The 26,485-nt window shown below is 36.5% G+C and overlaps 1 protein-coding gene across 1 annotated transcript in view; it reads left to right on the top strand.

The window, feature by feature from the left end:
- The window catches only part of LOC124163787 (integrin alpha-PS5-like), a 66,207-nt gene extending 40,014 nt beyond the window's left edge, over positions 1–26,193 (top strand). Inside the window, exons 13-21 of the mRNA XM_046540872.1 lie at positions 3,483–3,643; positions 6,783–6,870; positions 6,994–7,113; positions 8,013–8,147; positions 14,103–14,265; positions 21,376–21,472; positions 23,666–23,798; positions 24,623–24,676; positions 25,153–26,193. Of these exons, the coding sequence (XP_046396828.1) occupies positions 3,483–3,643; positions 6,783–6,870; positions 6,994–7,113; positions 8,013–8,147; positions 14,103–14,265; positions 21,376–21,472; positions 23,666–23,798; positions 24,623–24,676; positions 25,153–25,224 (1,023 nt within the window). The 3' untranslated portion in view covers positions 25,225–26,193. The remainder of the gene's footprint in view (positions 1–3,482; positions 3,644–6,782; positions 6,871–6,993; positions 7,114–8,012; positions 8,148–14,102; positions 14,266–21,375; positions 21,473–23,665; positions 23,799–24,622; positions 24,677–25,152) is intronic.
- The last annotated feature ends 292 nt before the right edge of the window (positions 26,194–26,485 follow it).

Genomic DNA, 26,485 nt, shown 5'->3' with positions numbered 1-26,485 from the left:
AACTAATAACTTCAGGCTTTACTTTGTGAAACCTCTCCATATTGGAAGTAAGGAAATAAAACTTTGTAAGGTTCACTGTTATTTAATTATGGGCACGACCCGGGAAGTAAAAACCTAGTGATCACAAAATCAGATAAAGGGAACTCCATAGTGATATTGGATAGAAATGTTTATGTCGATAAGTGTCTAGATTTCATTAGAGGCAACGAATTCAAACTTCTACACAAAGATCCCACGAACTCATTCCAAAAGGAAACCCACGACGTGATCCACAGGAGCGACGGATTGTTCAGCTACAAAGAAAAGATTTGGCTATTGCAAAAAAATCCTCTCCCGCCCCAGTTGTATGGTTTGATCAAATTACACAAAGCTAACTTCCCAGTCCGGCCAGTGAACTCAAGTACTCCTTCACCTACACATAAACTAGCAGCAAAACTGAACCACCTGATTAAAGATTACACGAAATTCATCCCAAAGTATGGCATAAAAAATTCATTAGACTTAATTGAGAGAATCAAGGATGTAAAAGTACCACACAATGCCAAACTGATCTCCTTTGATATCAACAGTTTATTCACGAATGTCCCAAAGAATGAAGTTCCATCAACCATTAGAGACCACCTACAAAATAACCATGTCAATCCCGTAGTAATTGAAGAAATATTGGAACTTACTAACACATGCCTCAAACAAAACTACTTCCTATTTGATAATAATTATTATAATAACACAAGACAGCAGCGTTCCATCATTTAATCAATAGACTCATCAAAATTCCTCTCAATGAACAGAATTACAACAAGGAATGGAAAATCATTCAGCACATTGCAAAGGTTAATGGCTATCAACCAGCAGTAATTGTTAACATCCTCAAAAAAGTGCGGAAGAAACAGGCCTTATCAATGGTGTCCTCTCTCTCCCCCATCAACACCCCAAAAAATTGGTGCAGGATTCCATTCCTAGGGAAAATTTCTCATTCCGTTACCTCTTGCTTCCCAAAAGAAAAATACAGAATCGCCTATTACACCCTCTCAACTCTCAAAACATTGCTGCCCAACTGCAAAGATCGTTTCCCACCAGAAAGAAGAAGTGGAATTTACTGCCTTAAGTGCGATGATTGTGGCATGAAATACATCGGCAGAACGGAAAGAAGTGTTAATATCAGAGTGAGTGAGCATCGCAACTGCTTCAAAAAGAAGAAAGATCAATCCAACTTCGCCAATCATTTAATGGATGGCAAACACAATAGTGATATTAAGCCGGATATCCTACACTCAGAAGGAAACAGGAGGACACTTGATGCCCTGGAAACGTTGGAGGTTATACAACATTTAAAGAACAACACCCCCCTTGCCAACAAACAAGTGCTCCCCTCCCACTCTCCTCTCTTTTCCATCCCCATCAGTGAACTCCTACAGTGACAACCTTTAAATTTTCAAGTGCCTATCCACCTGTGTGCCGTTAAACTTTCCAAGAACGAATACTAAGCAGTGCCTTTACCAAAATTCTCCCAGTGACCCATGTCCTTCGGGGAAATCATTAACCCATACCAGCACCTTCCACAGCCGGACTCAACGACCTTCCATAGACTATTGTGATTTAGAAAACTCAATGTACCCCGCTAATCCTCTCTTTCTTCCCCAACACCACCACCTTCTTTAGCTCTCATCTCCTCACCCACTTTAACCCCGCCCTCCCCTGGCTGGTCAGACACCTATCCTCACAGGAAAAACCCTCGTCCCAAATCAAGGCTGCCCCTTTCTCGCTTTCCCCCACCCCCTCTCCCTATTTCAGTCCGTCTTTAACCCTCACCCCCGCTCTTTCAACCAGTCCTTATCCTTTCCGATAGATGTCCTCACAGTCACTTGTGTACTTTGTGTATAAATGTATGATGCATGCAAGATCAGTCACCTGATGATGTAACCAAGTTACGAAACCCCGGTCGTGCCCATAATTAAAACAAAAAAATTAAAACATGCCCATAACAGTGAACCTTACAAAGTTTTATTTCCTTACTTCCAATCTGTATTAGAAATGCAAAATACTAGATGCATTCAGTTTGTGCATTTGATATACATAATAATGCAAATTAAAAATGTATTACAAATACATATTTTAAAATATTTGTATTTGAAATATTTCCCAGACCTGTATGTTAGGGCGGATCGGAAAAATCGATTTTTTTCAAATCCATCTGGCCCAATGAAAAAAAGTTGTGGGACCGATCAAAAATAAGGCCTGAAAAATTTGAGACCTCTAGGTGAACCCCTGACCCTCGCTCAAATGCAATTTAGGGGGGGAAGGTCGAAATTCGAAAAATATAGTATTTTATGGTCATTTGCTATAGATTTTGCCGAGTTACTGTCCTTTAGGACAAATATTACATGCATTTTGACATATCTGCCACCGTTTAGCCACAAAATGCCTAATTTGAGTCCGCGTCCTCGAAGAAAATATTCCAACGCCCACGCAGCGTCGCGGATACAAGAGCCGCAGGCCGATCCCCTCCCCTCCCACGCCTCCAATACAGCGAAATTCATCCCGCGTATGCTGCTAGGAGGTCGTTTATCTTTGATAATATAAATCGGAAGATGGTAGAAGGTAATAAAGGAAGCTTAGTGAGACGACTTGTCCCTTATTAGGCGCCTCCTCGGGGTTAAACAAATCGATGTTACCAACTTTTAGAGAAGTGATGAAATAGTTTTAGATACGATAACGCAGGAATGGAGCCTACGGTCCTTGAAAAGGCCTCTCGAGAGGCTATAAAGGTGTGCGAACTATGGTGACGCTTCCCTTCCATTATGTGTGTGACTAAATGGATTTAGTGGTACAACAGGAAGTACTAAAACTTACGGAAAATGCGAATAGGTCAAAAGTAGGGTTTTTGCTGAAGTGCAAAACTCAAGCACTTTCGAAAGAACATTTGAAATTATGCGATATTTTAGCGTGTAAGTGCAAGAAGGAGCATAAGGTTCCCCCCAATGAAGAAGTATGTTGAGAGACCAGTGGACGAAATTATTAATAAAAATTATATTTAATTCCAGGATTCCTTCACCTAGGATTTGAACTGTAGACCCTTGATTTGGCAACCATAAGTGCTCTACCCTGTAGGCTACCATGCTCCCCCTTTCAAACAGATATGATTACCGTTTTGGACTCTGATGTAAATGGTTTCACTCAATTTGTTGCTCTACGTGCTTAAGAGTTAAAGTATATATTTTCAAAATGTGTTTAGGGTAATTTTTCATGTAGATGACAAATTTATTTTATCCATTTGATCAGTTCAATATTTTTTACTTTTTTTCAATATTGATCTTGATGTTATTCAAATAAGGAATACTCTATACATTTATGTTTGGTGTTGGTGGTGTAAAGAAGTATAATTTTAGATTTTACCTTTTGAATTACTGTATGAACAGGTCTGTTAATTTATCCTCTACTTATGCTCTTCATAATGAGTTTGTATTATTTATTTATTACAGAGGAGCCAATTGGTAGAAATTGATATGAAGAATGTGCATGGCAGTATGGGAATGAGTCTATACTCCTACGTGACCACCATAAGCAAAGAAAATAATCTCAAAGATAATTATTGGGCTGCTATTATACCATTCACCTACAAAGCAGACATGGAAATAATTGGGTGAGTGCTTTCTTCCTTATATTTCATTTTAGAAGACTAAAATTCATATAATAAATTCTTAAGTGGCAAAAGCATACCCAGGATCAAAACTAGAGGAGGTCAAGATGTGGTTGTTCAAGTTGTTACGCAGAAAAGGTTAAGGAAGCTGAAATTAATCACATGTTTTATACTAATATCACTTTTCTTGGTTTTAAAGAAAATCTGTTCAACCCTTTAGTTTTGAATTACATTTGCAGCAGACTTCCGATTATCCAGGTGTTGTTTATTAGTGTTGCAGATTATCCGTGCATGATTTCACACTCATTTGATGTTTTCCACGATCCTTTTAAAAAAAAATTAAATTGGACGCAAAAGCAGCAGGATGGCTTTTTGGATGATTTTAATGCATGGCTACACCGGACCCAGTATTTCCATAAGAATTCCATTCATAAAATGGAATTATTTTATTAAAGTGCTGACAAGGAATGTGAAAAAATTTAATTTGTTAAATATGACACCCCTTGTGTTATTCGATTATGGCACAGGGGGTGTAATATTTTTTACCCATCACAAGTAGGCCACGACATAAGTTTCCCCAGGGTTGTATGAGCTGAAGAAAGTGAGAAACTCTTTAAGAGAAGACACTGAAATTAATCACATTCGCATTTGTTCCACTTCATCCCACAAAAATCGTTCATGCATTTGCGCATTAACTTGTGTGGGCCAGCATAGGCGAATTTAGGGGAGGGGGAATGTGTGTCCCCCCTGATGCTTAAAAAATAGACAAGATTTGTAATAATGTCCTGTTCTCACTACGTTCATTTTGTTTTGTGTATTATGGAGCCTCAATCATTTGAGCCTTGAGCCCAACTCGAGGAGACAGATTTGCTGGCCATTGGTCATTTGCTAGTCAGTGCTTGATGAGAAAACATTGCCCAAGTAGGGAAGGGGCTCATGGAGAGGGGTCAAGGGGGGGGGGCTCATCACTGTTAATGGCCTTAATGTCTTTGAGTACAAACCATCCCTTGCAACTCGGTGACATTCCACCTGTAGAAGGTTCTTTTCTTTCTCTCCGTGTATGCCTGTCTGTAGAAATACATATTTGCAAACAGTTTAGCCCTGAGCTCTGCAATCTTTCTCCGCCTTATGTCGGTAAAAAACATATCTTCGCTGACAGAATGACAGAAGATTGTTTGAATGGACTGGCTTTAATGCATACCCATCGGGACATTGTGTCAAAAATAAACATTAATGAAGTAATGGACACCTTCGGTAGGAAAAATAAAAGAAACAGATATACCACATGTAAACTCTTCATTAAAACTTTCATGGGTACTCATCATGTTAAATAAAAACTTTTGGGGCTATGCCGCCATGTCGATTTTTGGGTGGCATTAATGTTTCCCGACCGATGCTGGTCGCTTTCTCAAGGGATTCTGGAGAGGTGGGAATTTATAACCATATATATGTAGGGATCCGTGTCAGGGGGTAGGGGAGGGGTGCGGGAGGTTGGAGGAGTAGGTTGTTGATTGTTTTTCCAGATTACGGGTTGCCAAGTACGACTTGTTTTAAGGCCGGTGTCCCTGTTAAAATTGTTCCTCTCCTCTTTAATTATTTCTATGGCCTCTCTGACCAGTCTCTGTTTGACACCTTTCACTTTGGCAAAAATTTTTAATTCCTTAAGGTTGATTGTATGGCCCAGCGCTGCGTGTTCGGCTACCTACAATAACCATGTTTATGCTGTGTATGGCATTAACATGAAAGCAACAGATGAAGTGAAGTATCTGGGAGAAACTATAATTTCAAACCTATCGTGGGCAACACACATAAGAAATTTGTGGTCAAACCCTGAAGAAGCTAGCATTTGTCAGGCGTATTTTGGGAAAATTATTTTCAGATGTAAAAGTGAAAGAGAGATGCTATTTTGCACTCATTTGACCACACCTTGAATATGCACTGAGCATGTAGGATCCGGTGCAGAAAGACTTAATCTGTGAACTTAATAAAATAAAAAGGAAAGCTGCGTGATTCGTCAAGTATACAGTAAGTTACACAGATGTCAATCGAAATAGGATGGGAAGTGTTAGAATATTGTTTTTAATCCCTAATATGAGAAGACCATATGCCTGTCAGATCCTTGTGCCCCCCCTCCTCCAGAAAAAATCCTGGATCCGCCATTGTGAGTCAAAGCTGCTAATTGGAATAAGTGAATACATATTTCCGAAACTCCCTGAATCTATGCTCTCAGGATTACCTGTGTGATGCACGTGTTGCATAGTTCCAAGGATAATGTGTGAGGGTTGTACCAAAAGTAAGGTTCCCATTTTTAACAAATAGAAAACATTGTGAATAATTATTAATTTACATGTAGTTAAAAAGCTTAAAATTTTGCCTATTTTTTCATGTAGTAATAGATGAGTGGATTTCATTCAGTGGGCGATTGTTGAGCGTTTGTGCAGTGGAGGTATCGATATGCTACGTTAAAATCTTATGCACACATCTCAGGTTGTATATGTCATTTAGCATTGTCAACTACAGCCTGAAAGTTTTTTGTTTACTATTAATAAATGTGTCCCATATAATGAACAACAGGGCTCAGGGTCAGTATTTCACTTTTATGCACAACTATCAAAAGTAAGATATGGTTCCAAGTTTTTTTTAAATGTTTAAGTATATGTTTCAAATTTTAGCGGTGTAAAGTCATTATTGAAGTCATTGCAGCTCCTTGAAAATGTACTTCAGCTATTTTGGTGATTTTGAATGTAAGGATGGAGCTTGAATTTATATACACTCTTCACATGATCATCATCTGAGCAAACAGTTGTGTAAACATGCCCTTAGCTCCAGGCTGCTTGCTATTAGTAAGCAGTGCATAAAATAACATACAAATTGTCAGTAAAAAATTGTTGCTATTTATAGGGTGATGGAGGGGGTTCAAGCAGATTCAGTGTCCCCCAATGAAAATTCCTTGACTGAGATTCCTTAAAATATGCACTGGTAGTAAGAATTTAATGGCTACTATGTATTTCAAGTACCCAAACACTCACAGAGCTTCCTTTGTTTGGTGTATCCTAGGAATCTGTGGATATCTTAATAATTAATGTGGATATAATAATAATTGCTGAGTAAGCAGTCTTAACCTGTTTGTCTTATTTTGCAGGAGGGCTTCAAGGAATGACCTCTTTACATTCTTCAAGGATAATAAAAATGATAGTGAAACCAAAATGATATTTAACCACATTTATGAGGCTAGTAAATCCTTTTTGATTTGTTAAACTAAAATAAAAACCATAAAAAAATATTCCTGCCAGTGAAATATGAAAGCATTAGTGTATTTTCATAAATTTTTATTTGATTTTTTTTTCATGCAGGTTCAACGGCATGGATCTAGTCCAGTGGAAAAAGTAAACATTATCTTTCAGGTTCCAGTATCCGTTAAAGGAAAAAGTGTTAGTGATGATATAAATTTTCTTAGACTCATCTCTATACAGGTGAGCTGTGATGTTAAAGATTAGATTCTGTAAAATTTACTATTGACCCTTTGAGCAATTTTGATGGTAGGATTTACTAAGGTATGTAAGGCAAAAATAAGTACATAATATAAATTAGTCTTTTTAAGTTTTAAAAATATGTTTGAACTCTAGAAATGTTCACTTGATGAGTCTTTCAATGAAGCACTCACTAGTGATGCAAAGAAGTGACTTTTATAAAATTTCTGGCAGTTTATGTCCATAATTTGGCAACTCAAAAATGCATTTTTGATCAATCCAATAAATTGTACAGTTTCTGTGTCAGGAAACACTTGAGTTTTGGGCTGAAGCACAGACTGCAGACAGATGTAAACATTGCAACCCCTTGGGAAGCAGTATTGAAGTTGCAAAAAGGGAGAAAAATAACTGTCAGCAGTCACGGGCTAATGCCTGCTTTGCAGTGTTAATAGTTTATCACTGAAATGCTGCACTATGTGGTACTGAAAAAAAATTATTCTCTGTGGTTGGTGTTCCTTGGTTTGTTTCATGAAAGGAGTAATGTTTTTTCAGTCTATTCTTGCCAAATGTACAATAAAAAAATGTCAAAAAACTGTTGGAGGAATTTTCAGGATATATCGAGATGTTAATTTATGTCATTGTCATTAATGAAAATGTGTATGATTATTGGAAAAACTTTGGGTGTTATGTTTTGTGTATCATTTTCAAATTCAGGAGGAAATAGATAAAATGATAACAGCTGTGTTTTGGAAAAATGCTTTTGTGGTCATGTAATTCTGTTATATAGTAATATCATCTTTGATAATGTATTTGTGTAGCTTATCTCATGAATACGATTGATGAAATGTTTTTGTATGATCATGTGCATCTCTTCCTGATATTTGATATTCTCATTGATGAAGGTTAGCCAAAGTGGGCAGACTTATCCCTGTACCATAGTGGATGAAGAAGTCAAAGATGGGTCTGAGGGCATACATTCAAAGGCATATCATGGTGGACAAGAAGTAACATTAGTTTCAAACTACTCCACCACACAGGTATGAACTAACAGTCTGATTGGACATTTCCCACACGCACAGCCAAAATTGGTTGTCTTTTAAAATAATGTCCGTATGCACAGTGAATCAGAATGTGTGAAAATTATAACCGTGGAATTAAAGTGACGTGATATTGTGTTCTTTAACCCTTTACGTGTGGTTAAACTTTTGATACATTTCAAGCCCTGTTTGGCGAAAGAGTGAATGGTTACCCACATCAGCAGAGAAAGTTTGTCGCTTATTTTGGACTTCTTATCGCGAGAACATTTTGACAGAGTTTTATGACATACATATCCTAAATCAAAATATATTTAGCTTGATTTAACTCCTAAGAAAAATTCTTCATTAAAACTTTCGCAGGTGCTCGTCATTATGAATAAAAACTTTTGGGCTATGTCGCCGCATAAATTCTTGGGTGGCCCCAACGTTTCCTGACCAATGCTGGTCGCTTTCTCAAGAGATTCTCTTCAGAATCAACCAGCATCAGTCAGGAAATGTTGGGGCCACCCAAGAATTGACGTGGCGACATAGCCCAAAAGTTTTTATTCATAATGTCCTAAGAAAAATGTTTAAAAATAACCAGGGTAGGAATGACCACTTTGCAATGGAAGCAGTGAATGCAGCTCCTACGTTCCTACGCTCCTACGTGCACTATGTTCACAGCTGCAAAAGGGTTAACACATTCAGCACGGAGCACGTCACTTGACGTACTCTTCTGGTCTGTCTGGGAGACCACTTCTCCGCCTCCGTACGCAAGTAATATCCACTTCCAAGTGATCTGATTGTGTGTATAGCCTTCGGCAAGCTTCCCTCTTTCAAGCCATGTTCGCCGTTTGTAAATAGCAGTATATAAACAGAAGTTATGGTACGGAAACCTTTCTCTCTTTTTCATCCATATTTTGCACTTCACGTCAGTACCGTAAACCGGGTCAATTTTGCCAAGTGGGACGACTTTGCCAGGTTTTGAATAATATTATCTTTGGTGCCCTATTAAGTTCCCTAATTATCCAAGAAAGGGCCTATGTTTTCATCACACAGTGATGAAAGATATTGAGTGATATGCTTTCCAAATACTTGTAGTCTCACGACTTATTTGCAGGTCTTTATAAGTGTTTTGTTTTCGTCGTGCCAAACTGATTATTTTGGTAGGCTATTTAAGTGTCTCGTCCTGCCCATTTTATCAAACGTAAATAAAAACTTCTAGTATGATTCAATAGAGTATGTAATTTACTTTCAGGATCGCTTTAAATGGTAAAATGTATGTTGTACCTAGGTGTATTAATATAACTTGGCAATGCTGCAACAGGAAGCTTGGTGGAAATGGGACAACTTGCCAACTGACAATATTGTTATATCTCAAATTCTAGTACATTTTTTCCTTAGGGTGCGTTTTTCATATTCTTTTTATGGACCGTTCAGATGCCAAGGCGCTTTAATGCAAAGTTGGGAGGCCGCAGGTTTCGAAATTATGATGACGCTACGCTGCAACTTGCTGTCACTGCAGTGATTAATAATAAAATGAGCAGTGGAAGGCAGTCCTGAAATATAATATTCCACATAGGACAATTGACAGTAAGGTGAAGTGTTGCCATTCAAAGAATCCAGGGTGCCAGATGGGATTGAGCAAGGGTAAGGAAAAGGAGATCCTCGAACATGTACTTGTTTATGCAGACCGGGGAATGCCTTTTAATCCCATTGATTGATGATTGATTCGTATTGTGTTCTTACACCATCGTCCAATCATTTATGAAAACCTTTTGATGTTTCAGTCTTCGCTCCTTGTATATATATAAATGGAGAGCGATACTGACAGATCATAAATTGTGGAACTTTACTGGTTATAAAACTCTCGAAAATAAAGCATTTCCAATACTTTTGGCAAAACTTCTCAGTGCTTTGGATGAAGGAAGTAAAATGAACTCAAACATCATATCAGGGTTGGAGAAATGTGGCACTGTGCCACTCAATCTCAAAGAAGTTTAGTCTTGAATTCCGGATGCATGGAAAACTGATCGTAATGACACTCCTACAAGAGTAAGTGCTTCATTTTTTTAATTATCTTCAAGCCTCTCATCGTAATCCAAACAAAAGTTCGCCACAGAGAAGAAGACGGAAAATTAATGTGGCCCCAGGAGAAACCATGGAAAAATCATACTTGATCACTTCCAAGCACATCCACACAGAATTATATCGGCGGAACATGTTAATAGAAGAAAAATTAGAGGAATAACCATAGTATATTATATTCAGTGTTTTGTGTATCTGTGTGTAACATTCTACATTTAAGAGTTTTCAAAATTAAAATTATTTATTGAATTGTTTTATTGAGTTTTCTGTTGGATATAAGTCCATTGGCAAAGTTGTCCCAGTTCCAGAAAATCTTTGCCAGCTCTATTTTCAATTTTTTAACGTATAAAATTTTACTCAAGTTGTAATTTTTTCACACATTTTGACAGAAGAGACCAATGGCTGATGATAGTTTTAAATCATTGTCGTACATGAACTTACAAGAATGCAGTTGAAAAAGAAAAAAAAAGTGGCAGTGTTGTTTGCAAAAAAACCGGTTTACGGTATATGTCATTATTTTATATCAATATTTATGAATGAGAAACTTATAATAATGTAGTTTATATGTACCATTTTATCTTTTTCAGTGTTTTCATTTTTTTCACACCAAATTACATTAAATACACATTTTTTAGACCATAATTTGTATTGTATGTTAAATGTTTCCAATACTTTGTCTAATTATTGCTTATTTTATTTGTAGAATACAAAGACCTCTGAAGAGGGGTAGCTCTTCATTCTTTGAGCCCCAAAATTATAAATTTCGTATTGCTGCCTATGTTAACTAACATATTAGGATATTTCATTTTTCTACAAAAAATTCTCTCTGGGAAAGAGAAAAACATTCGGTAGCACCTGGCAAGCGTGGCAGTAAATTTTTGTTCTGACTTTGTTTGAATGTTATATATTTTATTTTATCTATTCGATTGCTTTTGTTTTTATACTGATGCACGGAAAAGTGGCAAAAAAGTTTATAAATTTAGATGTAGGTGTTGCATCAAAAGAATTATACGTAATGAAGATTTATTATGCATGCCTGTTTATGAAAAATTTGCAAACGTATGTGTTATCTTTACCATGACCTTAGTGTATGATCTGACTTTCAATGTCGTGTATTATCCAGTAGCCATAATATCTGCCCATTTTGGTCTATCTACGTGCGCATGTTATCCAGCAAGCCTCCTGAAAGAAGTGTGGTATAGATTGCCAGATGGCATGCATTCACTAACTGTGAACGCCTGCCATAGGTGAATCTGTGATGTCGTATGTTGATTTTATAACTCAGAGCAATGCGGCCCCATAGCACAGTCAATGTCTTTCCTTTTACTTATGATAATCCCTGACACTAATGACGAACACCCAGTGCCAAATTGACACAAATAGCTTTATTGCAAACTTCGTGAACATTTGTACTTATCCTGAAATATACCTAGTCAACGCGCACATTTTTTTAAGCTGGACGACATTGAAATACGGAACACGCCAATTGACGTGGTGCCAATTTTTGCAAAAATAATTAAAAATTTTGCTCAAATCATGTATAACATGTATGAGGAACTGTACTTAACATAAACTAAGCAAAACAAAAAAAATATTAGGTCCGCAACTAAGTTCCCGCTGTTTTTTGAATGAAAATGCAACTTTATTGTGTAAAAATGGTTATAAATGAATAATTCTAAGTATTGTCCATCACTAGCTACAACTTTTCTCCATCAATGTGGCAGAGGCCAATACCGTAATGGTAAAAGTGTTCATTTTTTGAGGCTACTCACGACTCATGTCATTTTTTGGTGTCTTCATATGAGATCATCTGCAGATCAGCCAGGCCATGTGCCGTAAAGAATAAAAAGTAGTAATCAGACGGCATAATATCTGGGGGTTACAGTCTGGGGGGTACAGGGGTCAGAATTTCCCATTTGAGAGTTTACAGGTAGTTTTTAACAGGTTTTGCAACGTGGGGTCGAGCATTGTCAAGCGGTAGAATCACCTAGAATCACAAGGAATCCAAGTTCCTTGCTTTTGCATAAATCCCAACGCATCCAATCTCTTGGAAATGAATTGGTGGGTAACTCCTCCTGCATAAGCAAGCTCTTCTTGAGTTTGGTACTGATCATCATCAAGTTATCTTCTAATTCAGCATCTTTGAAGGTTTTTGGTCATCCTTCACGTCAGCATTGGAATATTGGTCTTTGAAGCGATGGAAGCAATCACGGCACGTTGTTTCACTTAGAGCAGCATCCCTGTAAACTTGTTTGAGGTCTCGATGGATGCACTTCAGCCTCTGTTTTCTTCGAATGAAAGAAGAAAATAAACACTTCCCGCAAATGACGGTTACCTGGCACAAACTCGGACATTTTCATGCTGCAATAAGAATATGACGCCAAATAAAACTCGCCATTGTTATCGAGCAGTTTGTTAACCAAATGTCTAAGCTTAATTTGTGATGCTTCTGATACATCAAAATCTACTAGAGCCATATGTGAACAAACAGCGGAAACTTAGTTGCACACCTAATATTATCCCCCAATTCTGACGACTTCCATGAAAATCAGGCCTGCATCGAATGTGTTAATCAGTTCATCAAATGCTACTTATGGAGTACGTTTATGTATGTGACCAAGGCATGGTCATGGCAAAAGCAGAGAGATCAGGAGTGGAGGTATTCAAAATGTGCAGATGGGATGAAAGACTAAAGAATGCCCTGATTGAGCTGCATAGGAAAAGTAATAATGGATGTAAAAGAAAATAAATGTAAAAATGTTGGCAGATAGGATGGTGAATTTGGGAGAAATGACAAACCAACCTTCAGATTGTTCAAGTATGTTGATGATGAAGCAATTCACCACTAACCAAGTGATACTGTTTCATAAGTCTTGAATAAGCTGATTTTCTTGACCTAATCTCCCTTGTCGGAGGCATTAACCAAGACTTGTGTGCATTCAAGGGACAAGTCTTTTGGTGCTCAAGAATTGCTGCGTTAAATTTAAGTGGCTGTGGCAGATTGTTATTTGCTCATGCACTATTTGTTCCTCTGGGAGTCTATAGGCAGCTGGACTCCCAAACCTCCGAAACACTCCAATACAACTCCCTCCATGGAACTAGACAAATGAACTCATTCACCAATTTTTAATAAATGCTGATTGTGATAGTGTTTGAAAAATAGAGTTGCCAGTCTCATGAGTAGAGATGCGTGAAAATAGCAAATGCGATAAATGCGATATAGATGCGATGTGCACAAATAAATGCGACATAGATGCGATGACTGGATATTATTACAAAATTTGCCTTTTCGACAGAAAAATTGTACATTTTGTGCAGAGTGCAGTTTAATTGCTCCACTGACACTCGCCGCTTGAAGCATGTAAGCGACTGGCCAGCTGCTAGTTGCCTGGGACTCTACGTGGCCACGAACTACAAGTGGGCGTGGGCAAGCTACGCCTCCGCCACTATATGTCTTATTCCTTAATTTATTATTGTTCTACAACATAATTATTTAAAATATTCTGTATTTTGCCTTATAAATGTGTTTCACTCCATTTTATCGTTATCTACCTCATTCTGAAAATAAAAAAATATACGCTACAAAATGCGATAAACTGTTATTGAAAGTGCGATAAAATAAAAATGAAAAAGCGATTTTCACGTATCTCTACTCATGAATCAACCAGCAGCCAGACTACTAAGAGTATCAAACGACTGTTCCCTGCTGTTTATATATATGACTAATGTTTTGCTGAAATCGTTTTGGATATTGTCAGTCTATGACAGTACAAGCTTCATTACTGGTGTTAATAAGTCTTATTTAAGTTGAATTTATTTCAATGCCACTCTCAAAACTAGAGAAAATAGTCCTTTTAATATTTCCATTTTCTCTCTGCGCATATCTAGGTGCCAAGCAATCGAACCCTCTACCTCAATTGCTCGTCATTGGCCCAGAAGGAAGAACAAGCTTTTCAATGCATGTCCATCCGTTGCCCTGCTGGTCCTTTCTCGCTCTCACAGACAATGGCTAAAATCCTCCTGGAAATGGAAATCAATGTGTCATCTCTAGGTTTGTATGGTTAAATTAAAATCCAAAACTCACCAACCACTGAATAGGGTACATATAGATAAAAACTGTGTCACAGGCACAGAGTTGGTCCTTCTTAAATTTTGAATGACACACTACTTTCAATTAGGTTAGTCAGTTATGGCAAGAGGAAGGCAAATAAATAATGGAAAAGTTTAAAAGAAGGTAATATTTATGGTCGCTCTCCAACGAGTTTTCTATAAGTCCCTTGCCTATGCATATCAGTCGTCAGATGCATTATATGTATTTGAGAGGTATTGCTAGGTGGAACTTTGTTAGAAAATTTTGTTTTTATTTGTTAACTGGTGATGATGTCCTAACTCTCCCCACTATTGAGATGGCTTGTGGGGTAGTATGTAGATGTAGGATACTGAGTTGATAAGATTTATTGTTATCAATAACCAGAAGCTGTTATTGTGGTACAATAATTTTATCCAGGGTCTGACTGTGATGATGACTACAGCTGTTGTTTGTTGAGAGAGACTGTTTCTTTCTCCCATAATAGATTATGCCAATTGTCCGTTACTTGAGAGAAGCAAAAGAGATAATGAAACTACTTTTTTAAACAATGATAAGAATGGGTTAAGTCTTCCTGACATCAATATACATAATTTGCTGGCAGAAAATTTCTTGAGCTAGACACAGTTATACGGTAGACTCCTGATTATCCCAATGGCTAATGATGGGGAGAGATGGCACGAATAATCGGAAAACACGGATTAACCCAAACTGACAATTGAATGTCTTGCAATATTCATAATTTACCTAAAACAAACAACGTATTATTATGTATGCAGTTATTCTGTTATTTTAGAGTGCTTCCTGGACTCAATGAGAGCTTTCTTTGCCAGTTTGCAATCTTTTTAGTGGTAATAACATGGTTGTACTCGTATTATTAATGCACCATGTAAGGCCCGGTTTCGAAAACCACACATCTGTGGCTGTGTGATCACGGATGCAGAAAAGTGGTTTGCACGAGTGCTTCAAAACCACTGATCGATATCGGAAACTACACTGTCAGGCACCACGCCATGCATTTGCGTCTCGCACAAGTTGCCCGGGTTGCAACTGCTGTGGGACGTGCATCCGTCATCACGGAGCGCGGTCGCGCACTGCGAGGCTTGGAAAAGAGGAACATGGGGCTCCCGTGAATGCAGCTAGTGCGCAATCGCTTCCGTTTTACGTTGGGGATTCTAACGGAAGTAATAAGTGCGGTGTATCCTAGCATTAATGCAGTAGTTCCGGCAATTTTGCGTCCATTTTATTTTTTGTAAAGATCACGGAAAATGAGCCAAAGTGAAAATCATGCACGGATAATCCGCAACACGGATGTACCGCAGCCGGATAATCGGGAGACTGCTGTACATAATTTCCCGGCAGAAAATTTCTTGAGCTAGATACAGTTATAATTTCAAACAATTTATAAACTTAAGGCCGTTTTCCAATCCACGTAGTATGCACTCATTCCCTTGTTCCCTGTCTCTCTTGCACCCTGCTCCCTCACCAATGCTCTACTGGTGCCATAAAGTGTGAACAGAAACAATGTGAACTATTGACAGTAACGAAATGTGAAGCGCAAGGCAGTGTTAGGACATCAGATAGTTGATTTAAGAATCAATTTAACCCTGCTTCTCAGTTTGTTTACGTTTGTAATTTAGACTGTTTAGTATTTTGACTTTTCTGAAACCCATTGGACACTCTCTTAAACACAAAATTACTTAAAACTCCAGTTCAAGATTTCTCAGTTTTCCATTGCCGCCATTTTCACGTCCACTTACTACGAGGGTAAGTTAAGGAGGGAGCATCCGTGATCCCTTGTTCACTTACCCTTCGTTCCCTTGCGCCCTCGCCGATTGGATCCACCCTTGCTGTCGTCACATCTGTAAGTTGACGATTGAAAAGTGCGCAAAGGGTGAATAATTGCAAATTGGAAAACGGCCTAAATCCCAAGTCTCTCCAAGTGGACTTTCTGGTTTTGAAGAAGGCTGTGGTTGACCGCTGCTGATTGCCATTTATTTTTGAAAGCACCAATGGTCAAGTTAACCTGATTCCAAATTCACTTGATGCCACAGTACAATGATCTCATATGGCAATTTACATTTTACCTCCAAAGGAATAATTATTAAAATAATTTGTTAATTCCTCCTTTTGATGGTAGGGTACCACATATGGCTGAAATTGGTTGACTGCAGTTTACTAAATGTTGTGAAATAAACTGTTTTTATTTCAGTATGGTGAAAGGGTCTTCAGATTTATAAAATCTGTACCATTACCCAAATTTCCCTATGCATTATATACTCAACTAGCCTAATGAAAATTTTATTATGAACCAAATCAAATAGCGTTAACTTGTATATTTTCGTCAGTCTACTATTTTTCCTTGGTTTAGGCCAAAAATCTGTGAGCTGGTTGTTCACTCTACCGACCTCCATTTTATTCTCTTGCATTCTTTTAAGCATCATCAAGTGAAAATTATATTGATAGTATAGCACAACAGAGCATCTAATATGACTTAATTAAAAAACTGATGTCACTTTTATCTTGAAAGTATCAGTCATTAATGAACACTTCTCGGGCTGGCCATTGGGTGAGAACATTAAAAGCACTCAATGCCATGATCTTCGACAAGTCACTCATTATCAAGGCTGCTGATGTTAGTCTGAAGTGACCATTGCAAATTAAACGAGAGGGTAAATTAGGTTTCATTCATTTGTAAAAAAGCACCTTTAATTGTTGGAGTGTGTGATTTTATTGTTTATGTTTCATATATATGGTCCATATTAATTCTGCGAGTAGTCTGTTTGGTTTACCATTGTTGTCTTTGTTTGTTGCTATGTTTTTGCCACATGTAGCTATGCCTTGTTTTGTGCGTTATAAGTAAAGTAAGTGAAAAGAAAGACGTTCGAGCTCCTTTTATAAGCTCTGCTGTCGGTGTGATTAACTAAGAAGGAAGAAATTAGTTAATAATTACAACATTAATCAAGTTTACTTGATGATGAAGGACAATGATCTCAATTGACAATTTATGACCTATGTACCTCCAATAGAGGAGGCATCTAGCAGTCATCGCTAAGTTGAAAAATAAGTATGGATTGAATTTTCAATAGTATCTACACTACCAGAATCATTAACGTTAACACTGGCTGCTAATGATAACCACTAGATGTCCTTTGAAGGTATTAATAATGAAAAACAATTTGTTACTTCCACAAAATTCACAGAGTTTCTATTTTATTACCGGTTTTGGCTATTACACCATTTTCAAATACAGTACAGATGTATTTGAAAATGGTGTAATAGCCGAAACTGGTAATAAAATAGAAACTCTGTGAATTTTGTGAAAGTAACAAAGTGTTTTTTATTATTAATATGGAGCCCTTCCACCACGTAAAAGCTTCAAGTTTCGTTTTAACTTTGAAGGTATTTCGTAAATTACCATCAGAGATTGTTGTTGCATATCATCAAGCAAACTAAAAATGAATATAACCTGATTTTTGCTGCTTTAAAAGTCGCACTCCATCAGCTGAGCAAAGCGCTCATGTTTTTTGAGCCTTGTCTCGATGGGCCTTCCCACTTGTAGAACAAGATACATCATAGAAAAAAGCAAAATGGAATAATTCATGGTAACATTGCCTTCAAAGGCACTGAACGGTATCATAAGAGTCAGGGGCATTGTTGCAAATGCATTCTACTATTATTTTCAAGGAAGTGTGCCTGAATTGTATTAATTTAGAGGGTAACCCAGATAACACGGAATTTGTATTACATCAATAATACACACAAAAAACGTGACCAAATACATATGTATAAGATGGAATACGATCGTATTACATCGGTATATTTCACGTAGAAGTGGTTCAAAAGTCCCTATGGATGTATGTATTCGTGCGTATTACAAATTGGAAATCTGAATACCCATACATGAATTATACATATGTATACAATGGAATACAATCGTATTACGTCTGTATATTTCACGTAAAAGTGGCTCAAAAGTCCCTCAGGATGTATGTATACATGCGTATTACAAATTGGAAATCTGAATATCCTTACATGTAATATACATATGTATCTGCAGGCCCTCGTACACGAATTATACATATTGATTTTCTGACCCACATCCACTTAATATCAATATCGATCAAACGGATGAATAAATATAAGGAAACCAGAACGTACAGATAATAAAACATTTATTCAAAGAGAAAAATAAAATAATACACACAAATAACAAGTGTGGCCATGAATATAGCTAACAAGAATTAAGGGCCAGCAAACAGTAGGTGAAACTTAGTTAAAAAAAAATGGCACAAAGATAAATCAAGTACAAACAATGGTTTGAGTTGGAAAATAGAAAAAAATGTTAGCACGGAACAAGCGTTGTAACCCATTGCACAAGAAGAAACCTGAATTCAGGAAACCAACTCTGCACAATTAGCCACTTTCTGAAAGGAGAAAAGAAGAAGTCAAGTTTAAAAGTCATGCAAAAATATATCTTTTTGTAAGATCTGAATAGGAGCTCAAGGCCTTTCAATTTTATTTTTATCAATTCATATAGGCAGTCAGTATTCTGTGAAGTCTGTAATTTTAGTACTAATTCTGTATTCTGAATGCAAATGAAAGTTTGGCTTCTCTGATAGATTCCAGACATAAGTTTTAAATTTCTTCATTTACCAATTATGTCGAGGTCCCAACTAGCACAGATTTGACCTTGTCCTTTGAGAAGTCATATATTTTGGGGATATGCTTTCATTTTACAAAATTAATAGCCTTTCTCTTAAGAAGAATGAGAAATATGAGAAAAGATCATATGACTACTTTTAAATATAAATTAACTAGGAAAACGTGAATCCATTGGTATGCTTATTTATTACATGATACTAATATATTACTACCATGATTTAGTAGCGGATGACTCACACAGAAAAAATATAAACTTGTGATATCAAATTTTCAAACAAATAAATTTCATACATAACCGATAATTTCAGGCTTAACTTTAAGAAACCTCTCCATTATGGTAAAAAAAAAATTTCCCTCAAAGCTTACCTCGGTATTAACAATTCCACCTGGTCTTCTGGCTTTGCTTCGTCGTCTTTTCCGTAATCCATTCTCCTCTTGTCCAGGCCAAGCTATTTACATCGTCGCCTGCTGGGTATGCGCGAAAGAGCACGAAAAGAAAATTATAAGTAATTAATTTGGCCCGTACGCACCTTTTTCTTACATATAATGACAAACTTTCGCATGAAAATTACGTATTTATCTTGTGTTAATAATAATGACGAAATGCACCTTGATTGACTGCATTTCAAGATGAAAGAAATATTACATTTTGCTTTAAGGGAACCGATATTACACGACCAATACTTCTTGTTCGTTAAATAATTAGAAGTAGAGGGCAAAACCGCTCGGAACCTCTAGGAATCTATTAGTGACAAGGCTACGTTGATAAGTCTACGGTCAAAGATGTTACGACTAAAGCATAGGATAACTAGGAATGCAAGAACTACAATACAGTAGGTTGTGGTAATAAACAGCGATAAAACAACTTACACGTGAACGAAAACATTCCTTAAACAATTTTTTCTGCTCTTAATTAAGAGAAGAAGAAATTTAACTTCAGCCGCGAAGCACGGAATTACTATACGACGCATAATCTATTAATTTATACGTACAAGATTGACATTACTATGTTTTACCATATAACTTCAATGGAGACCAGTCTCCTCGATACATAACTCAACAAAAAAGGAAAACAATAGCCAAACATAAACAATATAATTACCTCTATTGGCGCAATGTGGTCAACACATTGCGCCAATAGTTGTATCCAAATATACTCAAATAACATAATTAATGTAGTCTATGTAGGCGTACAATACAATAAAAGATAAATCATACCTTACCTTAATAATCCAGTGACAGGAAACTGCTGGAGCTGGCTTGCACGAATCGCAATAACGTGTGGGATTGAAGCACATTTCCAGCAAAACATAGCTTCGGGTTGAGCACACCATCCACACGCACCGGTTATCGAGGATTAAAACACTATGTCAATTCTTCCAATTAGTATAATAATACAAACAAATATAAAATTAACTATACATCAGTAGCTAGTTAATAACGGATTTCCTTTTGTTTATTAGCGTAGATGCCGGAGTTCCTCCTACAGCACGTTCTCGTAGTCTCGAACGAAATGCCGAGGCCGAGGTTTACTGTCAACGAGATTATAACTGTATCACTCCCACTCACTTCCCTAGCGACAGTGAGCCGCGGAATTGAGAATTTAATTTTTTGTCTAAACAGTTACATTAAAATATTGTTTAAAAAATCAAACTTCGCTTTTACTTTTGATCTGTGCAAGTACTATGTTTTGTATTTTTCATGTATTGTGAACCATTTTTCCATGTGTATATTTCGCGGATAGAAACTGAATTTTACATATGTAATACGTCTGTATTTCGCGTGCATTTACAAATTAACATAAATAGCCGCCATATTTACTACCCTTGCTCACATCGACTAGTATATGATTTATTTTTAAGCTTTCTGGGTATAAATTCGAATGGATGAATGATCATTAAAATAGGGAAATCTGGCGTTTGCTGTGAACATATTATTTCTGGAAAAAATGTTTATGAACGTTTCGCAAGACGCCACGAAAATCTACCTCCCAAGTATTACAGGAAATATACATAATGTATATTTTGTGTATTTTTGGCCACATTTACATATGTATTTCCTCTGTATTCATACATATGTAAAAGTGGTACGTGTTACACGATAAATACATTTGTATTTTTGTGTATTTTTGACCACATTTACATAAGTATCCAAATTTCAAAATACACAAAAAATACAAATGTATTTATCGTGTAACAAGTGCCACTTTTACATATGTATGAATACAAAGGAAATACATTCAATAATACATATGTACTACAGATGTAATACATAACAAAAATATATATGTATGTGACCCATGAAAATACAATATATATACATATGTATATCCAAATGTGTGTTGTTGGGGAAGTGGTGAAATAAATGATAAATATAGTTATCATGAGTAATGGTGAATTTCTCTTTCAGAAAAGATAATGGGACTCCGTGACATCATTTTACTGGAATCCCAAGGTTTCATTGAGGTTGTTGAGCCAAAGACTTTGATACAACCTATACATGGGAGGTAAGATATAAGTAACTTTTGCATGATGGAGTACATTCTTTTATAACGCAATGCAATGTAATCGCAGTCAGTAAAGCAACTTTTAAAAAGCTGTACATTGATATGGGAGAGACTAAATGTAAGCTGTCATACACAATGGACAGAAAAATAATTTTTTTCAATGAAATGACATTCTACAATGGCCTTTAGACTTTCTCTATAAAAAGTTTTTTTTAACCAGAAATTTATGCTCACCTTATTTTTTCTTTGTCTGCCTTTTTCATATTTTATGTTACTTTTCTGTTCTGCCTACGACTTTGATGATGTTATTTTTTCATACTAGTTTTCACCAGTCATAGAACAAAGGATCACTTAGCCCACCACCTATTGCAAATGCAGATGCTTGAAACATGAAAATTTCTTTCAAAACAACTTCTTTGTTTAATGAAATTCACCCAATATCTTTAGGTCTTGGTCTGTCTGCTCAATCTCCAGGAGAAAGTTTTCCTTCAGGCTCATCTTAATTATCTTAATTTGGTGTTGTAGGCTATCAGAGCTTTCCAAATTGCATGTAGTAACGTGATTGCAGAATACTACTTTAATTTTGAAAGCACTCAATACTTTAACTTATGTACAAACTAATGTCAACACAGATAACAGTGAGTGCAGACAAGGATTGCTTACATCACGAAATGAGAATGATTGCAATCATTTGTTTCAGCGCAAGATATGAAATACAACTTTAAACTGCTATTCCTGAATGAATGCAAAGTATATCAGAGTATTCTTTTTATAGGAAGATCTACTTTCATTGGGAATTTTATCATAGAATTAAGGAAACAATTTGACAGAACTTACATTTGGAGTATGCTTCTGTATGGAAGTGAGGCATGGGCAGTGGCAGCAAGGGAGAAATCAAAGTTGGAGGCTTTTGAAATGTAGTGATTGCCCAGTTGAATATCGGTGGCCTTTTAGGGGAAGGGTGAGCATGGTAGACCAGTGCATGTAGCCTTTGGCTTCTTACCAGGGGCGGTCTGGCTAGGTCTGCTGGTCGGCAATTGTCAAGGGCCACGAGGGGGCCCCAACAACGCTCGCATCTATCGCGAAGTGTACATGAAATTTGGAATAAAAATAGACTCAGATTACTTGGACCAAATATCTTTTGCAATTAGAAAATTCTAAATTTTCATCAGTTGCATTATTTACTACATACTCAGTGTTAAAATTGAATATATGAAAATAAATAAATTAAAGTTGTTAGAAGATGAAAGAGAACCTGATGCTTTTCTGAAAGGGTTATCAGGGAAGGTTATTTTAGAAGTACATTTTTTTTAGATTTCAGTCCAGTGTCAAAGAGAAAATTCACTACATAATTAAATTCAATACATAATTAAATTTTATAAGCTGTGAAATTATATCGATTCGTAGTATTTTTTGCCAATTGCTTTTTTTATTAACTTTTACCTGGTTTTTAACAGCCAGAATAGCATCAAAATCTATATCTGGGCATGCCAATTTCTAAAATTTTTCCGGGATAGACCCCAGATTCCCTAGTTAGGAAAGCCCCTAAATCTCCCTGTAAGATGGATCCCTTCATGAGCCCCAGCCGAGGGCCCCTATTCCCCTCAGACCTCCCCTGCTTGCGACCACAGAGTCTTGGGAGAGAAGCCTTCAGACCCCCCAAAACAGTTTTAAATGCAAGACAAAGGGCAGGGAAAGGACAGGGGCCCATGAAGGTTGTTGTTTTTGAGAGGGGGTTCCATTACTTTCTACGGCTCCTTGTTGGTGTGCAATGCCTCTCAGTCTGCCTATAAAACATAGCTTATGCAAAATTTTAGATCGAGTATTAAACTGGAGTACTCTTATGGGTGCCATATTGAACACGAATTTGGGAACAAAACATGCCCAGATTTGTCATACTTATGTTGATGAATACTTTAAGTCTTAATCACTCTAAATAGTCTAGAGTGAGTGATTGATGGAATAAGTGATTAAAATGAAATCCCCTTAGAAGTTGCCGTATTTGTTGATTTCAAATTTATGGCCGTTGAGGAGATGAAACATTTGGCTTTCTTGGGTTACATATACTATTGTTAAAAAATTGCCATATTTAATAGATTGTCAGCGTAATGTATGAAAGACATGCTAAGCCCACATTTGAATAGTGGCAATTGCTATTGTATCTAGGTGAAACTCTTTAATTTCATTCTCCAGGCCAGATATATCATGGGCATCCACACGTTTTATCGGAGATATTCCTAAAAAGCCGGTCGAATCCTGGGTTTTGGCATTAGCTATTGGAGGAGGTATCATGCTCTTTGCTTTTGTAGCAATGGCCATGCACAAGGTGAGTTATTACCTCATTTTACTCTTTAAATAGCATGCATGCACATTAGTTCGGTAAAAAGCATGACAAAATGATTCAGATATAAATTCTGTACATTCTTATCAATGCTACTAATTTTTTAGCATAAATATTGAGTGAAAATGCTTGGAAAGATTATCTAAATAACTTTGGGAATGGAGTGAGCTGATATTGACCTTATAAATTTGATTTGTGGTTGCATGAGGGTGTAATATGGGTTTAAGTCTGGTTGGAGGATACAGGCATCCCCCGAGTTACGTAAGAGATGCGTTCCGGCAGACTATGCGTAAGTCGAAATTTACGTAAGTCGAACCTTTGCGTTGGCGCTTCAGAGATTGCTGCATAACAAGTTGTATCGTACAGGAATGAGCGCAACCACATACGCCACCACATCCATCGCTAGAACTGCAAATTTTCACGTTGATCATTGACTTGGGATTTATAAGCGATTTTTCTACAGAAATTAATGAAATTTCCTTCGAGGAATGACAGAAACGGGTCACTTTGTTATTTTTAGCACGTAAAAAACTCTATAACTATTCGATATTTTTTCTACCATAGGTTGTACAAGCAAATATATACTTCTTCGCGCTCGCATTCGAAAATTAACGTAATCATTTGAAATACGGTTATCGCTTACGTAAGTACGGATTTACGTAAGTCGAGACATACGTAACTCGGGGGATGCCTGTATTTGTCAAATTTGTAAATGTGGTACATACTTAGGAGTATTCCTTTTCAAATATGTCAATAGTAAGCCATATTTAATCATTGAAAAAGAGTAAATTTATTGTGATTTTTTTCAGGCTGGATTCTTTGAAAGAAAAAAGAAGCAAGAATTGAAGTCACTGAAGAGAAAGGTTGGTAACTTGCATCTAATAACAAAGAAAAAGATTTTGAAAAATCCACGCCAGTCAAAGGCAGAGTCTAAAAGAATAGAGTTTGGCATTTTAAAAGTGATTGCAACTCTTCTTGGGTTTCATATTTGAGCCATGGTGAAAAAATTGTTTTTGTGAGGAATTTAAATCTGTTAGCATAGTAAAATCACTACATATCGTGTGAATAGATATTTCAATTTTTGAAGGTAGTTCTGTTTGACAAGCCATTTATTCCTTGAAATTTTATTTTTCATCGTATGTAGCCAAAATTTTATTCGAGATGGTATCATACATCAAATTCATTTCTATGCAAGTCATTCCTCATTATGTGACTTTATTATGATTCTTTTGACTATGACTGTATTGGTTGACTGTATTATTGTTGACTCTATAGCTATATTATGACTTTTGTAATCAGCAAAGGAAGCAAAATGTAAATTTTTTCTCTCTCTTTCCAGACTTTAGCGGAATGTGCAACAACGGCCCATGAAGATCAGGAGCAAGAAATAGAACATGCCTCTTTTGAGTGATTTCCGTCACTGGTTTTACCACCAGCATTTTCCTCCAAGGACATCCTAGTCGTGGAAGGAGCTATGGTAGTGTGGGAGTTTTGATTCGTTAGAGACTCAGTATTATGAATTGAAAAAAATTATATAAAATTTTCTAATGCTGAAGAAACAGTCTCCTTGATCCAGCAAATGATCCTGAATTGTAATGTGTTTTGAGATTTTTCCCCGGGGGAGAATTCATGAAAGAGAAAACTCTGAAGTTATTAACTTTTTATTCAGGAAAGAAGAATTCCCAGAAATTGTTACTATTGATTCTGATACCATTTGTCTTTCCCTCGATACCACTACAAACACCAATCAGGGTTGATAAAAATCAATTTTTTTTCAAGATCAAAAAAATGAACTCTGTTGCACATATATCAGAACTCACCGACAGTGTTTGGTATTTTAGCTCTCTAGTCATACACCTTGCTTACTAGGCTCAAGTTTCATACTGGTTTAAGCCATTCCTACTTTTCAAAGTTTTTTTTTAAATCTAGCATTCCTTTTTGATGGGTTGCCTAGAGATATATGGGGGCGGAATGCAAATTTCTCTTTGGCCACCAATTCCTCACATTCACCCACTGTTCGGGGACCATATAAAAGTTTATGGTCTTGACCTAATTGCATAGCTTTAACAAAACAATAAATTTTATTACTGTACATATAGTGTTTATTATTTAAAATATTTTTAAAAAATTCCATTTTAGAGCGAATTATCTTCTCTTCATAAAAATTATGTGATCGGTTAAATTTAAACATAAAATATGGGTTCAATAAAAATAGTTCAACAAATGTCATTCAAGGAGTGAATATTAAGAAGCCAAAAGGTTAGCTTTGAAAGTCCTACAATTTTCATTTTCTTTATGATTTAGTCTTCATACTTTATATATTTTTTCTATTGTACATACCATTCTGTTCTTGAAATAAATAGTCAAATTGTATAGCTCATCCTCTGCAGGCTAGTTATTTCAATGATTTTCTTCTGTACCCAATAAATTGTATTTAATATCAGAGGAAATTCTGTTTTAGAAAGCCAGCTATGGCTCTACTTTTTCCACCTTCAGGGTGAATAGTTTGCATAGGAAATGAATTTGATGTTGATACCAACTTGAATACATATAAATTTTGGCTAACGTCCCTTATATTAATTGATTAATTAGTAACTAATTAGTTTACTAGCAGGCCACCTGGCATTGCTCGGGAAGGATAGTACCCAGATAATTGGGAAATTTGGAAATTA

The sequence above is a fragment of the Ischnura elegans genome, chromosome 8, assembly GCF_921293095.1.
Source record: "Ischnura elegans chromosome 8, ioIscEleg1.1, whole genome shotgun sequence".
In the NCBI taxonomy this organism is placed as follows: Eukaryota; Metazoa; Arthropoda; class Insecta; order Odonata; family Coenagrionidae; genus Ischnura; species Ischnura elegans.
Note: the sequence above shows the minus strand (reverse complement) of the source record. Positions and strands in the feature narration are given on the sequence as shown.